The 21,475-nt window shown below is 38.4% G+C and overlaps 1 protein-coding gene across 2 annotated transcripts; it reads left to right on the forward strand.

Annotated features, from left to right (window-relative positions):
• Positions 1 to 2,109: 2,109 nt before the first annotated feature.
• On the forward strand, positions 2,110 to 14,565 carry C1QTNF3 (C1q and TNF related 3). Of its 2 annotated transcripts, none has more exons than XM_054283536.1 (6): positions 2,110 to 2,397; positions 7,412 to 7,523; positions 9,669 to 9,823; positions 12,411 to 12,540; positions 13,236 to 13,335; positions 14,406 to 14,565. In XM_054283536.1, the coding sequence occupies exons 1-6, from the start codon at positions 2,110 to 2,112 to the stop codon at positions 14,563 to 14,565; spliced, it is 945 nt and encodes a 314-aa protein (XP_054139511.1). The 2 variants fall into 2 exon arrangements, with proteins under 2 accessions (XP_054139511.1, XP_054139512.1); XM_054283537.1 differs by having other exon boundaries at positions 2,110 to 2,193.
• Positions 14,566 to 21,475: the final 6,910 nt, after the last annotated feature.

Genomic DNA, 21,475 nt, shown 5'->3' on the forward strand with positions numbered 1-21,475 from the left:
AAGATAAATTAATGTTTGTCATCCCAAATTTTACAAAATCCAGGGTTTTCAAACCCCCTTCCTACCAAGAAAGTCCTCTCTGTTTGAAAAGTGAACCCCATTTTGGTGGCAGCAGCTTCTGCAGAATCTGCAACAGTATTTTCTGAAGTCTTGCTTCACTCTTCTGTAAATTTTCTTCCACCTCTGTTTCCCTGGTGAAATAGCCAGAATATTTGCATTTTTTAAAAAATCAGGGTTTTCAGTAGTCATAAAGCATAGGCTAATGAGCATCTTCTGCAAGACAATTTAGTTAATTAATATTTATATACTGCAGCAAGGCTCAAGAGCTAATCTATGAAGTGTTATTTAATAATTCTGAATATCTGCCTTGGGAATCCAAGATTGAAATTCACTGCAATTGAATTAAGTTTCAATTAAGGGTTCCTGCCATTAAATCTTTAACACAGGAGCAATAAACACAACAAAAGCATGAAGCAAGAAGATGCAATTCTGCCTGGCCAGCCTGTGGGCTGAGATAATCAGGATAAGCACCTCTGTTCCTGGCAGGGAAGAGTGAGTGTCACTGGGACAACTCGGTCATGTTTACCCTTGGGGGCAAGCACTGAGCCCACAGGACCTGAGGTTCCTGCTCCTGTGCCACACTTGGCTGGTGGAGAATGAGAAAAAGGGAAGACTGTCCCAGCCCCCCTGTGTCTGTGGGGGCCAGCATTGTCCCTGGGGGGAGTGCTGCAGCCCCACATCCCTCTCTGTGTGCTGCCGAGTGGGAAATGACCCCGGCCAGCGGCAGGGTACCAGCCCACAGTGGCACTCTGTGTGCTGGTGACACTGGCAAACAGCCCCAGCTGCAAAGGGCTCGCCCCTCTCACTCCTCTGCAGCCAGGGCCTCTCCTGTGGCATTGTCCTGCTGTCTCCCAGACAAGGAAGCAGGACATGGAACAGAGAATCCCTTCTCACCATCATTCAGCAGCTCTCTTACCACCGCTCAGCAGCCAGCACCTTGCAGGGCTGGGGATCATTCCTGGGAATAATGATGCCTTCCTCAGCAATGCTGTTGCAGCCAGGTACTGGTGAAGACTTGCTCACAGACCAGGGAGCTGCTTGCTTTTGGGGAGGTTGGGTGTGCTTGTGGATGCGTGTGCAGAACTGCATCCTGCAGTTATGGCTTTCCAGAGAATACCAGTGGGTGGTTCAAGAAGTAAAATAAGGATATTATTATTATACACATATAATTTGATTCTTTTAGTCTGAAATAACCCCCGGTAAATTTATATTTACTTGGCAGTGAAAACATAAAACTTGGTTTGGCAATTACATTTAGGAAAACATTAGGAACTCAAGGGAGAAAATACTACTTGGCCGAGCATGTTTAACTAATGCTGAGAAATGGGGCTCTGTGAATCTGAATTCAACCCAGTTTTTTAAAGCTACTTACCCGGTCTCCTTCCACTGCTGGCCAACTGACAGAAATTCAATATTTTTCTTCTAGTGAATGAAAAGCATAGTCAGAAGCAGCCATTGGGTCAGGTTCATATGCAAAAGCTCCTCTTGTGCTTTTGTTTCCTAATTGCTTTTGGAAGGGTTTTTCGGACTGGGCTGACGCAGTTGTGTGTGTGAATTTCCTGGCAAATAAGAAAGGTGACTGTGTCCAAAAGACATTTAAGAGTGTGAATTCACAGCCTTTCCATGTCTAATCAAGGAGCGTAAACCATTAGCCACATGTTCCCCATTTCCATCACATTTTTTCACACTTAAACAAAAACATGCCAAAGGAAAGGTGCTACATTTTTTAATGCCCCCAAATAGGAACCACAGGAGTCCATTAAATGCTGTGGTCATTTCCAGCATACAAATCAATTTTCCTTGTGGTGGTGAAGTGGTGAATAATGCCTGGTTTGTTTAAAGGAGCATGACTGATTTTGGATGAAGGATCCTGTCACTTTGGCATTTTTAGTTTTATTTATTGCATGCAAGCGTATAAAACCTGGTACTGGTCTCAGTGCCAGGCTTACTAGTGGAAAAGCTGAAAGGACCACATAACGTCTGGTGCAGCAAAGAAGTTCTCCTTCTGCAAGGCATTTGCTGGACTCCTGAAAAACTATTTTGATTAACATGGCAGAGAAGGATTTCATCAGTTGGCATCTGCTGGCTTTATTTTTTCTTCCATTTTGCCTGTGTCAAGATGAATACATGGAGGTGAGCAGAAGATCTTATAAACCAGTGGCCAAAATATTGCAAAGTCACCACCAGACTGGTCACAAAGGTTCCAGAAGCAGGGAAATATTGAAACAGCGGCATCAACTTATAGAGTGGACTGTTGTTAATAGCACATCTACAGACCACAATGTCCTGAGACCAGAGGTAGATGATGTAGAACTGACTACCTCAGATAGAGTCCAGGTACTCTGAATTAATCTTTTAAAGATATCTTTAAAGCTAATGAGAATTTTTTTTTTTTTTTGCTAACATTACGAGTAATATATTTATGGAATAGTTTTTATTAAAGCTGTGTATTGGTCTGTATCCTGCTGGGCTGCTTTACAGGATCTTTTAATGAGCTGGTAGAACCAGCAGTGGTTGGGGACATTGGTTTCAACACAGGCAGCAGGGCTTTGTTTTGTTGAAACTGTGAGTTTGTGAAATCATATATGCTGAAATACAGTCTCTTAATTATCCCAAGGTATTAATTATTTAATATATTAAATATATTAGATATTTCTAACTCATTCAGATGTGAAGGAAAAGACAGCATTTCTAGAGGTATTTGGAGAGATTCAATTAGCAGAGAATAATTTTACTTTAAAATGATGTATATAAAGCATATTTCTTGAGCTTGAGACAAAAATAATGAAATTCTGAATGTTCCAAAATTTTGTTCTAAGGAGTAGCTTGAAAAAACCAGATACTAATGTAATGAGTAGATTTAATAATATAAATCAACTGAGAATTTATGAAGAAAAAAAGCTTGCAATGAAATTGTAAATAGTCTGCAGTATCTGCATTTGAAACTGAGAATATCTTTAGGCCTTTCATGGCACTTTACATACTATAGTCATTAGTTTACAACATAGGAAAAATGGCATAACTTGATTATACACAAAATATTGCAGTCTAAATTTGAAAGAAAAAAATCTGAAGGGCAGAAGATTAAGCTTTTTCTAGCACTAGGCAAAACAAAATTCCACTCAAATGAAGGGGCTTTTTTGGTCAATGTGTTGTATTAACAGCAAGAAACATGAGTGCTTTACAATTGATACAAATATTTGAGTCCTGTACAGTTCACCTTTTATCCTTTGGGGTTTTAAAATTTATTCAGATCAAAATATGATATTTTGAATTGCCAAAATCAAAGACATGCAGATAAGTGTTGAATAATAAGGTTATTATTATGATAAGCAGAGAAGAGGTCTGATTTTAATCCTGTCCTGGGCTTGAAGAACTGAAACACATCCAAGTAAGGGAAGAGGTTTAATACACTGTATTCCCTGTATTAAAACTCCACAGTGCCTTGCATTTTGTATTTCTTGGGCAGGAGTTAAATGTTCCTCCAGTGCAGTCAGCAGAACAGATATTTAACTGTAGGCATGTTAAACTGTGCTTGCAGAGTGTAAGCAGTGTAAAACATAAGCTATACAGTCCAAAGGGCCAGCCAGTGTGTGCAGACCCCTTTACTGCAGGGAGAATTCTGTGTGCTGCAGACCTGGTACAGAACATTCCCCTTTAACACCACAGAGTTTCAGATAATGCAGGATTTAATGCAAAACCACAGCTTTTTAGGGCTCAAACTTTCCCCCACAGAAAGTGTGCTGAGGCTGCATGTGTCTCTTGTCAGAGAGTTTAATGCAACTTGTCTGGAGCTGCCTGCTGGGGAACAGGTTGTGACAATAAAATCAAGCCCAGTGATCCGAGTACAGCTGATGGCAGCCATTTACCTGCCAGCCCATCTCCAAGAAGCAATCTTTTGTGGGGAAATGATGCAATTTTTGGCTTAATGAAATGAAATGGAGCACTAGCAGATGCGCGACAGGGATAATCAATCACACAGTGGTTACGCAATATGTGTTTTCCACTTCCAGACTCCAGGAATTTCTAGGCAGAGGAAGAACAAAGGTGGCACTGACATGTTTTAATTAATGTCAAATCTTTCCCTTTCCCTTGAGTTATATGGAAACTATTCAATTCCTATTTCCTGCTTTCTTAGTTATTTGAGATGGAATAACTCTACCCAGCTAAAGAGAATTTAGGCTGGGGAATTTCACCCTCTTGCTGAAGTGTTTCAAAGGTCTCATTCCCTGCTGTGGAAAAGAGATGTCAGTATTTGTTGTTACTATCTATTGTATGTTATTACTATTTGTTGTCTTTGCTGCACTGAGTGCAAGGCCAGCTTCCACACTGCTGTTAACTAATGTAAAATATAACGTGCATTTTTAAAGAACAAGAACTCTTAGTGACTAAGCAGAGTCACGTCAGACCATTTTGCCATTTCAGGTTGCTCTTTGAAAATCTTTCAGTATCACTAGCCAAGCAGTGTTTTAGCCTGAATTTTGGCAACTTTTGGTTGTTTCTTTTCTTGGAGAAGGGGCATGGAAGGCCTAAGTGCCCACAGAGACAGATATTTTGCATTCAGAACAGAAGCCAAGAATGGTGGAGGTGCATCACTCGTCTTCTGCTTTGTCTTAGACAATAAAACAGAAATTCATAAAATTAATCAGGAAGTCAAAAAGGGTCAAAGGTTGGGTCTCCAATTATGACTTGTTCACAGCTTTAATTTAAGGGAATTTCATAGACCATCTGTTGCCTAGATTATTCTCCTACATACTAAATCATGGGAAATTCAGCAGATAGCTTCAGAAATAGTTCCAGTTTTCTATCAGTGTTAGGATATCAATGTGGCAGATGCATTTCACAACCTCCTAAATTATATTCATGTTCTGGCAGCAAAGCCAAAGATTCACTGACAAAAATTATGCACAAATGGCTGCAAAGGATGCCTTTGGCAAGTAGATTGCAACAAATCTCTATGTCACATTTGAGTGTAACTTTATTTTAGGAACATGTTTTTCCTTTAAATGTACTCTTCATGAAGTTCTCTGATTTTAAAGATTAGAAGAAAATCCTAAATATTCCTCATCCTTGGCAGCTGACCACGAATAATTTTTTTTCCTAGTGAAAGAGTAAAGGTAATAAATTAATTACTTTATGACTTGCATAAAAAGCTATTTTTAAATCAGTGGAACTGTTGCATATAACCAGACTGGCAGGACTTGCCTCATTTCACACCTAAGAACCTGATGAGCTTTTTTTGAGGTAATGCCTGATAGCACTTGGTTATGACCATCGCTTGTATCTATTTTATTTTAAAATAGCTGTTTCTCTAATAAAGCTGTTCAAGATTTCACTACATTGTCTGAAAAAGACAAATTGCATCTGCACAGAGAGAGTCTCACATGCAGTCCACTTTGCTGGATTCATGTCTTCCCTCAATTACAATCTCTTCTAAGTCTTTGGATTTTTTTAGGCTGATATGACTTATTTGCTCTTGGGAGGTGTGTATTTAGCTCACCTTCCCATTTAACGTGAATGTGAAACACTATCTAAAAGAAGATGGAGATTTTAATCTCAATGCAAAAATCAGTTATTCTTTTAGGGGATAAAACACGCTTGCACAATTCCAGTCCTCTTGTACTTGGCTCCCTTTCAAGGACTGAAAATGGGCTGAAACCAGAGCCACTTCTTCTCTCATACCAGGAATGTTATAAAAAGTGCATTTGGTGATTGTCAGTTATGTCCTGCCTAACAACTGGAAGAGACAAAACAGCCAGAAAAATACAAACAGGTTCTCCAGGAAGAGGGAGTTCAAGAGGCAGAGCCTATTTTTCTCATTAAGTATAGACCTTGTCTACAATTAATCTAAAAAGCATAGCCTTGACCAAACCCCATAAGTATGAAGCCCTTCTGCCCATTGGCAAGTCTTAACTTTTCCATAACTCTTTGAATAGGAAGGATATTTGTTCAGCTGTCAACTCAGCCTTTATTCCCATGGTAACTTCACCATCACTGGTTCCAGCTGGACAGGGCTTGTGTCTATCCCCTTGGAGGAGCTGCAGTATTTTGGTGGTGTCATGAAATGAATTTCCTATATCCATAAGTCCCTAAGCCTCCTGAAATCAATGAATTCCAAGGGTTTTCTTGGTATTATCCAAAACACAGGCAGAATGTTTCAGATGACATCAGTGACGACACTGAGGGCAGGAATACAGCTCATCTGTGGGCTCATTTGACAGCTCCCATCCTGACAGGGGCTCGTTTTCTGACACTAAACCAATAAGCCTGCATTGGGCAAGGAATTTGACAATGATAAAGATTAGGGAAAAGAAAGGGGAGGAAGGCAAATAATAGAGTGATTAAAAAAAAGTAGTAGTTGGATTGGTGTAACTATCCATCTCCAGATTTTAAGAACTGAAGGTTTGCATCTCAGGATATTAGGAAAGAATTGTAGGGAAAAGAAACAAAGATGGAACAAATGAGGAGGTAGAGAAATAAAATCAAACACTGAATCTCGGCTTTATCTGACATACTGGAAAATCTATGATAACTAAGTTATGAAACTCAGTCAGAATTGAATGAGTCTCCATTAGTACAAACACAATAATATGGAAAAGAAAACCACTCAAACAAAGCCATTATTAAACTGATTACTACAGTAGCTGAGCTGTACATAATGAACTGATTACTTTATTTATGCTGCTGTATTGGTCAGCATATAGGTTTTCATGGTTCACATTCACCACTACAAATGATTAAAAACCCCTTGTATTAAGTTCAAATTTTTGTCTTGTGTCTTGGCACTTTTTTAGGGTCTCCCACCTTTAGTAGCCCGTAAATACACAGGTCTAGGATCATGAAGAGGAAAATGCTGCACAGAGATTTTTTTTTAGTATCTTCTTTGTGTGGTCCAACACAGTTTTATTTATGTTTAATAGAGGAGAGTTCACTGCTGAAGGTCAAATCAAGTCCCTTGTGTCCTACTACTGGTTGTACATAGGCAGGTTTGTCATCAAAGGTCAGTTAAAATGTGGGATCAGGATGTGAATCTAATTGAAATATTCATCTAAATTTCATTAGATGTTATTAATTTATTTTAAAAACATTCATTATTTAACAGGATAAGCTGGGATTTTTTAATATTCGTTATAGATTTTTGAATGCTTCAAGAGCTATTCCTTTAAATCTTCCAAAAATAACATCTTCAGGGATAACCTAACTGTGTGAGAATTTCATGCCAGATAAGAACTGTTTTGAAAACTTACCAAGTATATAAACAGAAATACATAATGAAGACCCTGTAACCAACATGCAGAAGATGGATGTCCTCCATGAATGAGCTACTTAAAGCTTATTTTTGTGCACTTAGTCCCCCCAGCCTGGACCGCAGAATCCAGACTGCAGCTCCTGCTGCCGAGGTGACTTTGGAGTTCGACTCTACCAAGGGCCCCCAGGACCTCCTGGGCCCCCTGGGATGCCAGGTAAAAATGAATTTTAACCCACTTTTTTATCAGTCTAATTGCAGGCCATAAATTACAGGCTATTCTATGAAATATCAGAGAGCGGTCCAAACATCAGTATCTGGGGACAGATTCAGGAACAAGTTTTTCTATCATTTAAGAGGAGACAGATATTTTCCATTGAAAACCTATTTGTTATTAAAATTCAGCTTTCACAAATTCATACTGAAAGTAATCTTATCACACCTCTAGGAAAAATTGGTCTCTCTTAAAACAGCATGAAGTTCCCAATAAACTTGGAAGAGCTTGTTCCCTGGAGCTGATTATTGTCATCACCTTTGTATATCCAGCTGTGTTACTGTTTTCAAGGGCTTTTCTTCATCTAGCATACTGCTAGCCAATATTTTACAGAAACACAATGCTTCTGTTCTCCCACAGAAATTCCTTCACTTTCTTCTTTCATCTTGTCTTTCATAATAAAAAATCCCCCTTTTTTAACATAAAAAATGTCCACAGAAGAACAGCATACACAAGAAAAGTATATACTTTGATCTGATAATTGATATGGAAATATAAGAGCCTAGAGAAGGGAAAATGTTGGTTGCATGCTGGTGTCAGTTTGTTATATCATCTGCCTTCAGAGATTTGGAAATCGCCATTCCTGAAGCAGAGGTACAACATAAATTAGCAGGTCACTGAAAGACAGACTTGTCTCTTCTTGAAAAACTTACATCTTCTGTTAACACAATGAAAATGCAATTCAGTGATCCATTACTTACTAATAAATTGTTGGATTCTTAGAAGCAGGATATGATTTTATACTAGAGCCACATTTTCAAGGCTGCAGTGGACACACTGGGGCATGGCCTGGTCCCAGCTTTGCCCTTCCTTCCTGTCTCAGTTCCACTTTCTGTCACTGCAGGATACCACAAATGTACGTCTGGCAGCAGCCTCCTGCACCCGGGGATTTCTGTCTCCTTCATTTGATGGATTTCATGTTGCTGTGCCTGTAAGGGGAACAGCAGCAGTTGCTTTTCCCCTTGATTGAATCAAATGTTGCTTGCAGACTTCTGTTCTGAACTGGTAGAGCAGTTCTGGCTTCACATAAAGGATCTTGTTATTTTTGAGAGCTGCAGATTCCTCTATCCAAACAAAAAAATGTGCATAATTTCTTTCAGCATTTGGCTTCCTTGTTTGAAATTTTTTTTTCTTAATAGAAAGACTCTGAAGGATCACTTCATCATCAGATTTGATCTCAAACAACACTATTCTTCTTGTAAATTTGTAACCAGAGAGAATAATCAAAGAACAAGCAGAGTGGCAAAGAACCTAATTTCAATTCAGGTTGAATTAGAATAATGATGACATTAATTAATCCCCTGAGCTGAAAGATCAGGCTTTTGCTGCAGGAGGGATAATAATTGGTCAGTGATTCTAGCCAACTTCAAAATCCTGTCAGCTGCATAGACATTTGCTTAGTAATTTAGTCAGTCAACACCAGGAAGTAAGTAATACTGCAGATGCATGAGTATGTTTTGCAATGAGTTGTTTTACTAATTTTCTCATAGCAAGCCATCTCAAAAAAAGCTTAATTATAAAAATTTTGTCTCTCTTTAAATCTAGGACTATGTAGTCAAATGGCCCCTAGCCAGCACCCTGCAAATACACACTCTCCTCTTTTTAGCACAGATTTTAACAACTTTAATGCTACAGCCATTCATCATTTGTGTGGATTGTGTGTTTTAAAGATAGCAAAATCTTATTCAAAATTAGCTTATCCTATCATGATTGGCTTAATTTACCAGGAAATTGGTGTTTATCGTAAAGCAAAACTACTTCTGCAGGCTACTTAGTATGTGGCAACTGAAAGAGGCTTTTGCTTTCCTTGAGCCTTCTCTCTGCTGACATCTTCCTGCACATCTCCCCCACAAAGCAATGACTTGAGACACCACCAGTTTATACAGCAACATGAGGGTTAACTCCCAAAATCTATGTCCTTCATCAAAACCTTTGCCATCAAGCTGACCACGCAGCAGTTTCTTATCCGGTTCATCTCAGCCTGGGGTTTATGGCACGGAAGCGCTGGTGGAAGAGGATCCTGTCACACTTGTCTGTTAAAATATGATAAATTTTTTAAATAAAACAGAAAGTTTTGCTTCCCTTCAGGAAATCATGGAAACAATGGAAATAATGGAGCAACTGGCCAGGAAGGAGCCAAAGGTGAGAAAGGAGACAAAGGAGATATTGGACCAAGAGGAGAGCGTGGCCATCATGGACCCAAAGGCGAGAAGGGTTACCCTGGGATTCCCCCAGAGCTGCAGGTACAACATCTCTGGCTCGTATTGGCTGCAGCAAAACTCAGATTATGGTTTTCTTCACTGAAAAAACAGCACCTTATTACTGTAAGATACTTAAGAAGCAAATCCCCTTGTAAATTAATACTGTAACAGGCATATACAGCCCTTGTCCTTACTGAAAAAAAAGTGCTCTGCCAGATCTTTCTGGAAAAGAAAGCTTTAGTCAGAATCCAGCTGAGAAATAGGCAGGAAGAAACATATATGCTTCCCTTTGAGGGCAAAAAGCCAGTATCTGGGTTATTAAAGGAGAATAGCAGGGACTATCATTTTCCTACCAAGCTGTATCACATAAATAATTGCACTTCCCACAGCATATGGAAAGAGTAAAGGAGTCATGTTTCTCAGGGTAGCCGGGCTTTATGAGACTCTCAGAAGCACATGTATCCAGCTACTCAAATTTTTTGAGTGCAGTAAAAGTCCTTTAGTTTCAAAAGATACCCCTCAGTAGTTGTCTGTATATTTATATGTCTAGGTATTTTAAATATGTTTGGGGTCATGTAGGTTCTGCCTATGAATGAATAATTCAAAAGCCAGATGAGCAATTAAATATGGATTAAAGCCTGAGTTGTTGAGCTCAACTCTCGTATTGGCACAATTTCACAGCTTTTGGATTCCAGCTTCTTCAAATCCCAGGAATCTGGCAGAGAGTTTGTGTATGTATACATAAATATATACGTATGTGTATATAAATCTCTATACACACACACACAGATACACATATATACATATTCATACATATGCATATACATATAATATATGCATGTAGAAATATATATAATATATGCTCATGGTAGAGCTGAATATCTGATAAACATACCTTTAATTACATTCAACATACATCCTTCTACAATTTTAAAATTAACTACCACTGTTTTTTTCCTTACATAAAGACAATGGTAGTATTGTAATTAAAACTGAGTGATGAAAGAAGATGAACAAGGAAAGCTCATATTGTAATACCTATTTCCAATACTTAAAATTCCATCACTCCTTTTATCAAATGTGTTTAAAAATGTTTACAGTATTTCTTACCACCATACTTAAGAATTTTAAAGTCAGTGGTGGTATAGGAGGAAACACTTTTGAGTACAAAACTGTTTTAAGTACAGGATTATTTTGAAAAACTTTGTGTATCCATGTTGACCTGCTACTTCATAATGAGACCTAGTGAGAAAAGATATATTTTTCTGCTGTTCTGTTCAGCCCACAAAAAGTAACTCAGGGTCAAAGAGACTGTGAAATGGAATCTAGACAAAAAGCAATAAATTCCATCAATCTGCCACTGCAGCTGCTTTCCTTTAACAGACGATGAACTTTGATGTGATCCTGGCTGAGAAGCCAGATATTAACAATTTGCTGTAATAGAAAATGCATCCATGCAGGGGTAAGGAAAATCAGCCCAAGCTTTCAGCTCACATCTGGAGCTCCTTAAATTTCTGAACAGATGGCTAACGATTTCCGTTGTTGGATCCAGACTTGCATTTGATCGTCTGTTTTCATTTTGTTCTGGTTTGGATCTGAAATCAAAAGGAGTTTGGGCTGTTTTTTTTTTTTTTTATTTTTTAAATACCAGCATAGCTGGAATCTCACAAAAAATGTCATTTTTGTGATGGGCAGTAACAGATGCAATTGAACACTTGTCATTTAAGAAGCTGAGATAGAAATAAAAAGCCAAGTCTATATGTAACCTTTTGGCAACAAAGCGCAGCAATTCTGATTCTATGCCATTTGCTCACATAATGGGGGCAGGGGAATGATAAACTTACAGAAAAGGTCACTCCCTTCCCTAACCAGGCCAGCTGGCAGGGTCATTCCCTGGTATCTTCCTGAGGATAATTTAAATTGTCTGGTGTGGGATGTTTTGCACTACTTCCTATGAAACATTTCTATGACAAGAAGTGAAACACGAAGTTGAAGCACAGTTTTAATTTTCTTATTTTCACCTCTTGGTCTCCACCACCCTCTGTTTTCAAAACTGAGGGCAACTGACAAGACAGAAAAACCATTGAATATGGAGTGTCAGCTGCAGCACTTCCAGAGGACCTCTAATAAAAGTGTTTCATGTATCTCTAAGCAAGAAACACTAATCTTCATGGATTTTACTGACCATTGTTCATTTTCACACATGCAGTTAAAAGCAATATCCAGTTTAATATTCCCCAATATCCAGCATTGGGGAATACATAAAACTATATAAAACGTTTTTGTCAGAAACACCATTTCAATACTATATTGCTGTTGCATCATTCTAGCAAGACTTAAAAGTAAATAAAATCTGAAATTAAGGTTCTGAACTGCAAACACTTGACCATACACTTACTTTACAGTCATGAATGGTCCAATTGAATATGAGAACCCTAGTCTTCTTCCAGTTTCATTCAATGGGAGTTTTGTTAACTGGAGTTTATTGGCCTTGGAGCAAACCCTAGAAGAACATCTCTGTCAGGAAAATAAACAGACTGCAAATACAGGAAAAAAAATCTGTTACCTTGTTGCTCTACACACATGTTTTTCATGAACGACTGCCTGAATAAGAACTGGATTTTTGCAGGTCGCATTTATGGCTTCAATGGCTACTCACTTCAGCAACCAGAACAGTGGAATCATCTTCAGTAGCGTTGAAACCAACGTTGGGAATTTTTTTGATGTCATGACCGGGAGATTCGGTGCTCCAGTGAATGGTGAGCATTTGCAAAACAGAATAATGTGATAATTGGAGCTGTAGAGAGACACGTGGTCAAAAAGGATGAGGCACATTTAACTGCCTTTGCACTCTGTCTGCATAGCTCTTGCTACCTACTTTCCAGAAAAAATTAACTGAAAGCTGAGCAAGCCAAGAGTGGTCTTGCCAGCCAGTGAGACCAGTGCTGACACAAAGGCAGGAGGAAGAGGCATGGCCAGGGCTGGGGAGGGAGCAGGACTGTCTGCTTTGCTGTGGCTCCTTAGCCCTTCAGCCACTGTGATGACAGAACCACAGTCTTAATGTTATAGCAAGCAGCAGCAGCTTCACAGTTGCCTCCTCCACCTCCTGCCTCCTGTCAATCTCTTCATCCTCATCCATCCCCATGCCAATTCAGCTGCGAGCTGACCTGCAACAGATGTGTGGCTGGAAATGAGGCGTTACAGTTCTTCATGGTTATTTCTCAGCTGCATCAATCCCCCCTCTTATGCAGCTGTGATGCAGGAAGAACACCTGCCATATGCAGAATTAAAATTAATCAGATTTTGGAATGCTATAAGCAGAAACAAAATATCTGCTGACAACTGGAAGGCAGTTTTGTCTACAGCTGTTATGGTTTCTAACCAAGAAGCACAAATGTGCAGCATGATTACTTCTTTCTATGAAGCAAACAAGTTGTTTTTATAACCTTTTCAGGGGTATATTTCTTTACTTTCAATATGATGAAACATGAAGATGTGGAGGAAGTGTACGTGTACTTGATGCATAATGGTAATACAGTGTTCAGCTTATACAGGTAAGTAAAGGGCCAGGACATCTCAATGCAAAAACATTTGTATGGTTGTGACAGCTTGCTCATCTTTCCAGAAATGTAAAATTGTTCATTTTTTTTGGAAGAAATTCTCTAGGGTAAAATAACCAACAAGAAAACCTATTTTTTTTGCCATCCTCAGCATGCATATTTGGACCATACACACCACAGATGCTGGACCTAAAGTTCAGCCTTGATCACCATTTCCTCAAACTCAGGGGTTAGCATAGCAAGTCAGGGTTGGAGTTCAGTGGTATCATGCTGTCATTCTGCTAAAATATGTCTTCATCCTCATTTTGCTTGTCAGAGAAAGGAAATAATGAAGTGTCCAGTGACTACTTACAGTCATGTTAACACGAGGGAAGAGAAATTTACTTTAAAGTTGGGAAGTGTTTAAGCTGCAGAAGTAAGGATGAGTGAGAAGCAAAGGTCTTCCATTTACTGGCCTTTTTATCATTAGCACACCACCACAGGCAGCTTCATCCCCAATAGATCTCTGCAAAAGGAAAAGTGCTTAATTTCTGTTTCCCCTGAAGCACTGGTATCAGAAAAGGCAAGAGGTAGAAGAGAGGAGGCAAAGCCAGGAGGCTAGCCCACATCAAATGTACCCATATTCCAATGAAAGGCTCAGTAGGGAGCAAGCTGCCTGTGTCTGCTCACTGCCTGTGCTGGGAGTACAGGGACTCAGCTCTTAAAATTAGTTGGGATGAACTCAAGGGGAAAAAAGCATCACAGGAAATCTGTAGTGTTGTCATCAATGAGCAGCATTTAATTTTAAACAAAAAATTTGTTCCTGTGCCCTGGAGAAAAAATAAGTTTCAATTCCAGAACTTCAGAAAGGAATGAAATAATGCATTTAGGCAAGGTACTAAATTTGACTAGGAGATCAAATTCAGAAAGTTGCCAAAATTTCCTTATAAAGCCAAAAAAATGTTGGCAAGTCTTTCAAGCAAGTTTTGCTCAGGATAACAATGTACTTGGATTTTTTGGTAAAGTTGTTTGTTTGGTCACTATTGAGAAACAAAAACCTGACTTGTTAAAATATTCATCCTTAGCTATGAATCCAAAGGGAAAGCAGATACTTCAGGAAACAGTGCAGTCCTAAAACTTGCCAAAGGAGATGAAGTTTGGCTGCGAATGGGAAATGGAGCCCTCCATGGGGACCATCAACGCTTCTCCACCTTTGCTGGGTTTCTTCTTTTTGAAACCAAGTAAAAAAAAAAGGAAACAACCCAACAGATGTTTATGTGAAAAAACATCTTTTTTGGAACTTGTACATTTCACTGGACTGTGAAATAACTTTACAACATTGGAGGATCAAGAAGCCTTGTTTTGATGCAATGTGCTGCTACCTGTGTATCAGAGATAAGCTGAATACATTGAGTAGCTGACACAGATTCACAGAGTATCTATTGTCATCTGAGTTGCACCTATTTAACCATTAAATGTTGCTATTGCTCTCTTCCCCAAAAGTGAATGAAAAACAAAGGAAAGTGAGTTTAAAGAATTTAAAGAGCGGTTTACATGAAGTCAATTTCATCTCTAAATATATTTTAGTTATATGTCAGGAATTGAACAACTGATTCAAAAGTTTTGGATCATTTATTCAGTTCATCTTAAATGTTCATTTAAATTTGCATCATGGAAACAGGCCTGAATGTATTATAAGCAGGCTCAGGTGAGACCAGATCTAAAGGAAGAAGATGTACTGGATTGGAATGAGCTCAAATCAAAGAAAAAAATGTGAAAATGTAGATTTCAAGGATTCAGGTTTATTGCATTCCCATCTCAAACCTCTGAAGATGTATCTGGTGTCATTTTTCAAAGATTTTTAGCACATATTTATGCTTAGTCTCTCTCTGTTAGAAGAAGAATGTCAGTAGTTCTTGCCTTAGTAGCAGCTTGAAGCTAAGGTAATTTAGTTTGCAGTGTGAAGGGGATCAGGCAGGGGAACTGTAATGTTTCCCCCTAGCCTTAGAATTTTTAAAACCTGATGTAAGCCAGTGCAGGGTGTCAAAGCAAAGGCAGATACGCTAGAGAAATCAGGATACACCAACAGCACAGAGATAAACAAACTTTGTGGTGTGGAGCTCCTCCAGAAGGATATACCTTATAATATTGCATATTTACTTAACAGTGAAGTTGTTGAAACAGTTTTCCTAGCAGTCTTCCAAGAATCAGAATTTCAGGAAAAACCATTGCAAAGCAGCAGCTAAGCCAGTTCAGTATTTAAACTGGTGAAAGTAAATGCTAGCTGGCTTAGTAGTTCTGGTCCCAATACACTGGGCCACTCTTCAGCATTCATGCCACTGACTTTTCAAAATTTGGGTACCTGAAATTCTATCTTGCTATTTTCATTTCAATGAGCACTAAAATCAATACTGAAGTTTGAATGTACCTTGTTCCGACTCTCCACACAAAAATGAATGAAATATAAATTCCTTTATACAGACATTACATTTTAATCAGATATTACCTGCCATTAATGTATAACAGGAAGATGGGGTTAGGAAAATATTGAAATTCTTTTATACTGGATACAGGTATCAGTAGAACAACAATAGAGCAAATGAATTGAAATCTGCCCCAGGAATTTGTATGTCCTTGTACACGTTCCTAGCGTATGTAACCACATCTTATGAAGAAAAATGCATGTTGATACTTGATGATTATGACTTGTGATTTTTTCAGTTTTATGCATCAACCACTGAAAATATTAGCTTTAATGAACTGTTGTCTGATGTGTTTTAATAATTTCTGTATCAACTTGGATCAGGTCTGTGCCACATAGGTTTTCAAAACCTGAGACCATGTTATTTTGTTAAGCTTACTTTGTAAAACACACATTTATTCAATAAAGATTAATGGTTCAAAGCTATATTGGTTTGCTGACATCTGTATTTACCAAGGACATTACCATTTGGAGACAATAGAGAGATATTCTTTTTAATATGCTTTTCCTAAGCATTCATTTGCTACTGAATGGGAGAAAGTCAGTATTAAGGATTAAAATACATTTATTTTACATGTGTGTATATATATACACACATATACATAAAATTTAAATCTGTAAGGTTTCCTTTGGGGACTTACTCTTCTTTTGTAACATGGCCATTTTAAGCCATTTTGATCAGAAGGAAGCACTTAGAAACTGTATGACATACACTAATTTTAAGCTACTTTTTATCTTATTATCTACTATAATGGCCATAATATAAAAGAAAGTAATGTTTTGCCTTAGCCATTTTTTATTGTTTTCATGAGTTTTGTGCAATGGCCGGCTAAGAGGGGAAGGTAACTAAGAATTATCACAAAAGCTCCTTTGACAAACAAAGAGCAGTTCCAATGTTAAAGCTAAACAGTTTTTTACATTAAAGTTAAAATTCCTAGGTTTTGACTGAAATCTCAGCAGCCTTTTCTCCACAATTTACTGCATGCAATCTCCGCTGATTAAGTGTCATAATACTTTACAAATAAATAGTTAACTTACGTATTCATTTCCTTCAAAAGAAGAAGGAAGATCTTCAAAATACAGCAACTGATGTGAATACGAGTGTGTGTGTGTGTTTATGTTCTTCTCTAAAATTAACATGCTTTATATTCAGTAAGTCATGTGGAATATATGATCTTTTTTCTCAGAAATGTTCATGAAGATTAGTCATCTTTCCATTGCTGCTGATAATTGAAAGACTCTTGCTTAGCAGATGCTCAAGACAAAATGTCTTTTACAAGAGGCTTTTATCCTCTGTTATAAAATACATGGTATCTTGTAATTTGTGTTAGAGCTGAAAAACCTTCTGGAAACTGCAAAGCTGTAATTTGGAGTATACTTAATGGCTTCTTGTCTCTGCTAAAATGAATCTGTATCTCTCCCCCTTCCTGAGCTCCCAGATTTAACCAAAACTTGGCAAGACCCACAAGTCCCTGCCTGCCATGAGAGTTGTGGTTTGGTAGGTGATATTCGACCTCTGTGGTAGGTGCTGGCATCCTGGCAGCAGAAAATGCTTCTCAACACGGAGCCAAGTCCTGCTCCTCCCTTCCCCCAGAGTTCCAGGATCTGCAGTGACATCCTTGCAAGCAACTCTCATCTCCAGCTCTGTCATGAGCATTTTGCAAAACAGGGTTGCGTTCAACTCAAGAGATGCTGAGTGCACGCCCTTGGCAGGGGTAAAACACAACCTCTGTGCAAGAAAAACATGAACTAGAATGAAACCAAATGGGAGAAAAAGGTTACAGGCCTGGGTCTGAATTTCATGAATGGTGTTTAAAGAAAGTTTAATTAGAACTCTGTGAGAAAAGAAATAAGTTTATGGTTTTACTTTCAGAAGTTAAGTCTGTGGACTGATTGACTGAAAAGGCAGCTTAGACTGACAATAGTTTGCAGTCTCAGCCTCACTGAGAAGCCTGCCAAAGGGAGATCTTTAAATAAAGTAGTATTTTTCTAAAGAGAGAATAAGGAACAAACTTTACACTCAGGTCTTTCATCTTCCCCTCTCTTTCATTGAGCTTCCCATGTTACAATCTACTGTTTTCTGAAGCAATTTTTAATAGAAGTAGCTTTGAATTAAAACTTTTTTGCCTCCTTCTTAGTTCAGATTATTAAAATGATTCTTTCATGCTCAGAACAAAAAAAAAAAAAAAGTCACACAAGGACAAAACACGCAGGGAGTCGTTGAGTGGTGTGTGAAAAGACCTACAGTTCTTAATTTTGGTGAATCCATTGCAAAGTTCCTCTATTTTGCAGTTAGTTCTGCTTCAACAACCAAAGAAAATACAGCCTTGGTGATCAGTTCAGATTTAAAAATCTGAGACAACAAAAGGCTGTCATGCTCAGATACTAGTGAAGAAAACTCTAGAAACTATCCTCATAAATTAAAAGAACTTGATAGAAGGTGCAATTCCTAGTATGACCAGGTTCATGCTTACACCAAAGGGTGAGCGCCCCTTTAATTCTTGGGCCAAACCACACAGTTTTAGAAGGAATTAGAGCATCTGCAGCCCCCCATTAATTTCCAGTCTTCTGCCACTGGACTGATAAACTCAGTGCACAGATGTTGACATGAAGACTTAAGGATGAGAGTGAGGGAGGCTCAATTTTGTGCATCTGTGTTTGGAATGGAGCAAGCTATCCTCCATTAACACATTCACGGAATAATAAAACCCTCATGTGGCAATGTACTATTAAACAGACTCCTTGTATCAGTTGCTGAAAAATTGCACAAATTGAGGGCTATTTTCCTGCTTTTCTGGAAACAGTCCATCAGACATTTAAAAAAAAATCCACAAAAAACAGTTTTTAAAAAGAATCACATTGCTATAACACCAAGAGTGGAAACACCCATGTTCAAATTATCTTTGACATCTCAGCTTCTGTTTCCTGTGAATGTGTCTCATGGTGTGATCCTCCCATCATCTAGTCACATGCTACCTCTTTGGCCTTGTCCAGCAGCAAGTATAAGATTCCTGCTGAATAAGGACTCGCACATATACTGGAATGTGACAGGAAGAAAAATATACAGAACATCTTCATTCAGTAACTCCATCCAAATGTACAGTTAAAAAAGTGACTTTACTGTAAAAATAGTGAACACTAATATGTAAGAAAGATTAGCAGAATTAAATTAACTGCAGCTCCCTTCATTTTAGAATACTTTATAAGAGGGCTTTTTTTCCCCATCTTGGAAGTTTTTTGACAGAAAAACACTTCAGGCTCTTACAGCATAGTAAAGATGATGAAAGTCAAGGAAGTCTGCAAAGACTAGAATTTCAGGCCAGGAAACTGGAATTCAGAGATTGTGCCATTCTGCCTCGTGCAAGTCCTGGTCTGCAGCTGGAAGCGCTGGATGGAATTTAATTTGTCTCATGTTCATTTTTTAACTAGAAAATAGTAGAAGCATAGTTATTTTAAGGAAAATTTTTCAGATACTGCATCACTTCAGATCAACATTTTCTTTCCTCCAAGACAACCTGCTCCTCAGAATGCATGTTCTGTCAAATCATTAAAGACTCACAAAATAAGTAAAAAGTATTAGGTATGCCATAAGACACACCGTAAATGGCTCATGGGCAAGATGATGGAAACACTTAATAAAAATAAAGGTTTCTCAATCCATTGCCCTAGCAATGCAGGAGAAATTGTCACTGGGGAATGTGGCAGACAGTGTTATCTGGCAGGAATGGCTCACTGGAGGTAAGTTTAGGGCACGGTGGCTAATCAGGAGTTCATGTGGCATCCAGCACAGATTTCAAGCTCAGTATTCAGGCAAACAAAATGTGGAAATAATCCCAGTCTAGAGTTTCCAGCCTCTACAATACTAGTTAACAATAAACTCACAGGAAAGTATTTATTTTCTCCTGATTACCAAAAATAAAGATTAGCTATATACAGTTTCTTGCCATTCTCTTCATCTAAATCATGAAAGCACATTAATACCATATCCTCTGTTTCAAAGGAAAGAAAAATATTTTGCTTCAGGTACAAGGGTTGAGGTCCAAAGTACAGAAACCACCGTCACAGGCATCAGTAATTTGTAATCCCAGTAACCTGAAATTCATACTTACCAGAGTAGGAGAGGGCAAATTTCGGACAATGTGAAAGTTTAAGGCAACGCCTGTTCAGCTGAGCTGGGACAGGTCACCACCTCAGTGACTGACTGGACTAAAACAACTTGCAAACTGCAGTTTTTCAAGAATATGTCTACTTTAGTGAACAGGGCAGCTTATACAATTACCTTCTGTAGATGAGACAGAGATTTTATTTCTACATCTGTAATTCATGATTTCAGACAGACAGCCAGATTTTCAAGTAGCATGAATTCATAGCTGCTTTAGAAGGATATAATGATCTCAGGATAGATTTTTTTTGCTGCTGAGTGGTGGGATGTACACTTGGGAGAGCAGCAGTGCACAAATCCACACTCACACAGAAGCACGGAAACACAGAAAAGCAAAGTGATGCTCCAAACTGATGGATCCATTGAAATGGCAGAGATTAAGGTGCTGCATTTAGCAGGAACATTGTATAAGGGACAGTGTGTCTGTCACAACAGCACAAGGAACGAAGTTAGAAATGTGGAGGATCCCCCACACCACCTCTGTGGGTATCAAGCACTATGAATGGAGCACAGCTTCTATTCAGGCAAGGCATAAATGCAAGCTTTGGGATAAAGCAACCATGTTTCAAAGCTTTTACAAGCTTGGGGCACAAAACTACCATAAAATTCCATGAAAATATTTAAAGTTCTCAATTTCAGTTTAATGCAGGTATCTTTCAATTTAGTAGAGAAATTTCACCTGCTACTTACATCTTCAGGCAATTATAGTTACAAAGATTTGAAATATTATAACCAATGTAATTTTTGCTTCTTCCTTTAACAAAATCAATACAAACCCTACAGATATCAGTATCTCTTTAGCCATGCATTAGGATGGACTAAATTGTAAACAATATACATGTGAAAGAGGAGAATCCAGACTTTGTGTACATCTGTAACTTCACATTGCTGCCTTAGTATTTTTCCAAAGGACTGAAATGTATGGATAATTGTAATCAACAAATCTGAGACCAAAAGTAATAGTCTGGCATGCAGTGTGTGTTGCAAAAGTGCCTACAGCTCTGCAAGATATATTGATACAAGTCACAGTAAAAACAATTTCAGTCTTTGAACACTGACTGTGAAAGATGCATTTCACAGGATGACACAGACAGCAACTCACTGATGTAATAGAATAAAGCACACACGAGCACTCTGACAGTGCGGATTCAATCCCAAAACAACTCCTTTCACATACCCATTACCTCTGCAATGGTGAATTCATGTGCCCTTCTCTTTGCTGCTGCTTATTAATTAGAAGTATTAAATGGCATCACACAGATGAACATCACACTGTTTTTTGCACACTGCAAGCCCATGGTAGAGAAGATCTTATTTATAACATATATTTTCTGTTGGCCAACTTGCTACTTCAGGAGAGTTTGCTGGACTCAAATTATTAGCCTTCATCTCATGGTTGATTAGAATATCTGTTTCTCTCTCATGCCTGTTTATTTTTTGGTTTGGTAAAATCCAATTTTTCAAACTGGAGTTAATGCTTATAAAATGCTGCCCTCACCTCCCTGAGACTG

This window comes from Melozone crissalis, unplaced genomic scaffold, assembly GCF_028551555.1.
Source record: "Melozone crissalis strain CALT ecotype California unplaced genomic scaffold, PUWL_Pcris_2 ptg000036l_1, whole genome shotgun sequence".
Taxonomy (NCBI): Eukaryota; Metazoa; Chordata; class Aves; order Passeriformes; family Passerellidae; genus Melozone; species Melozone crissalis.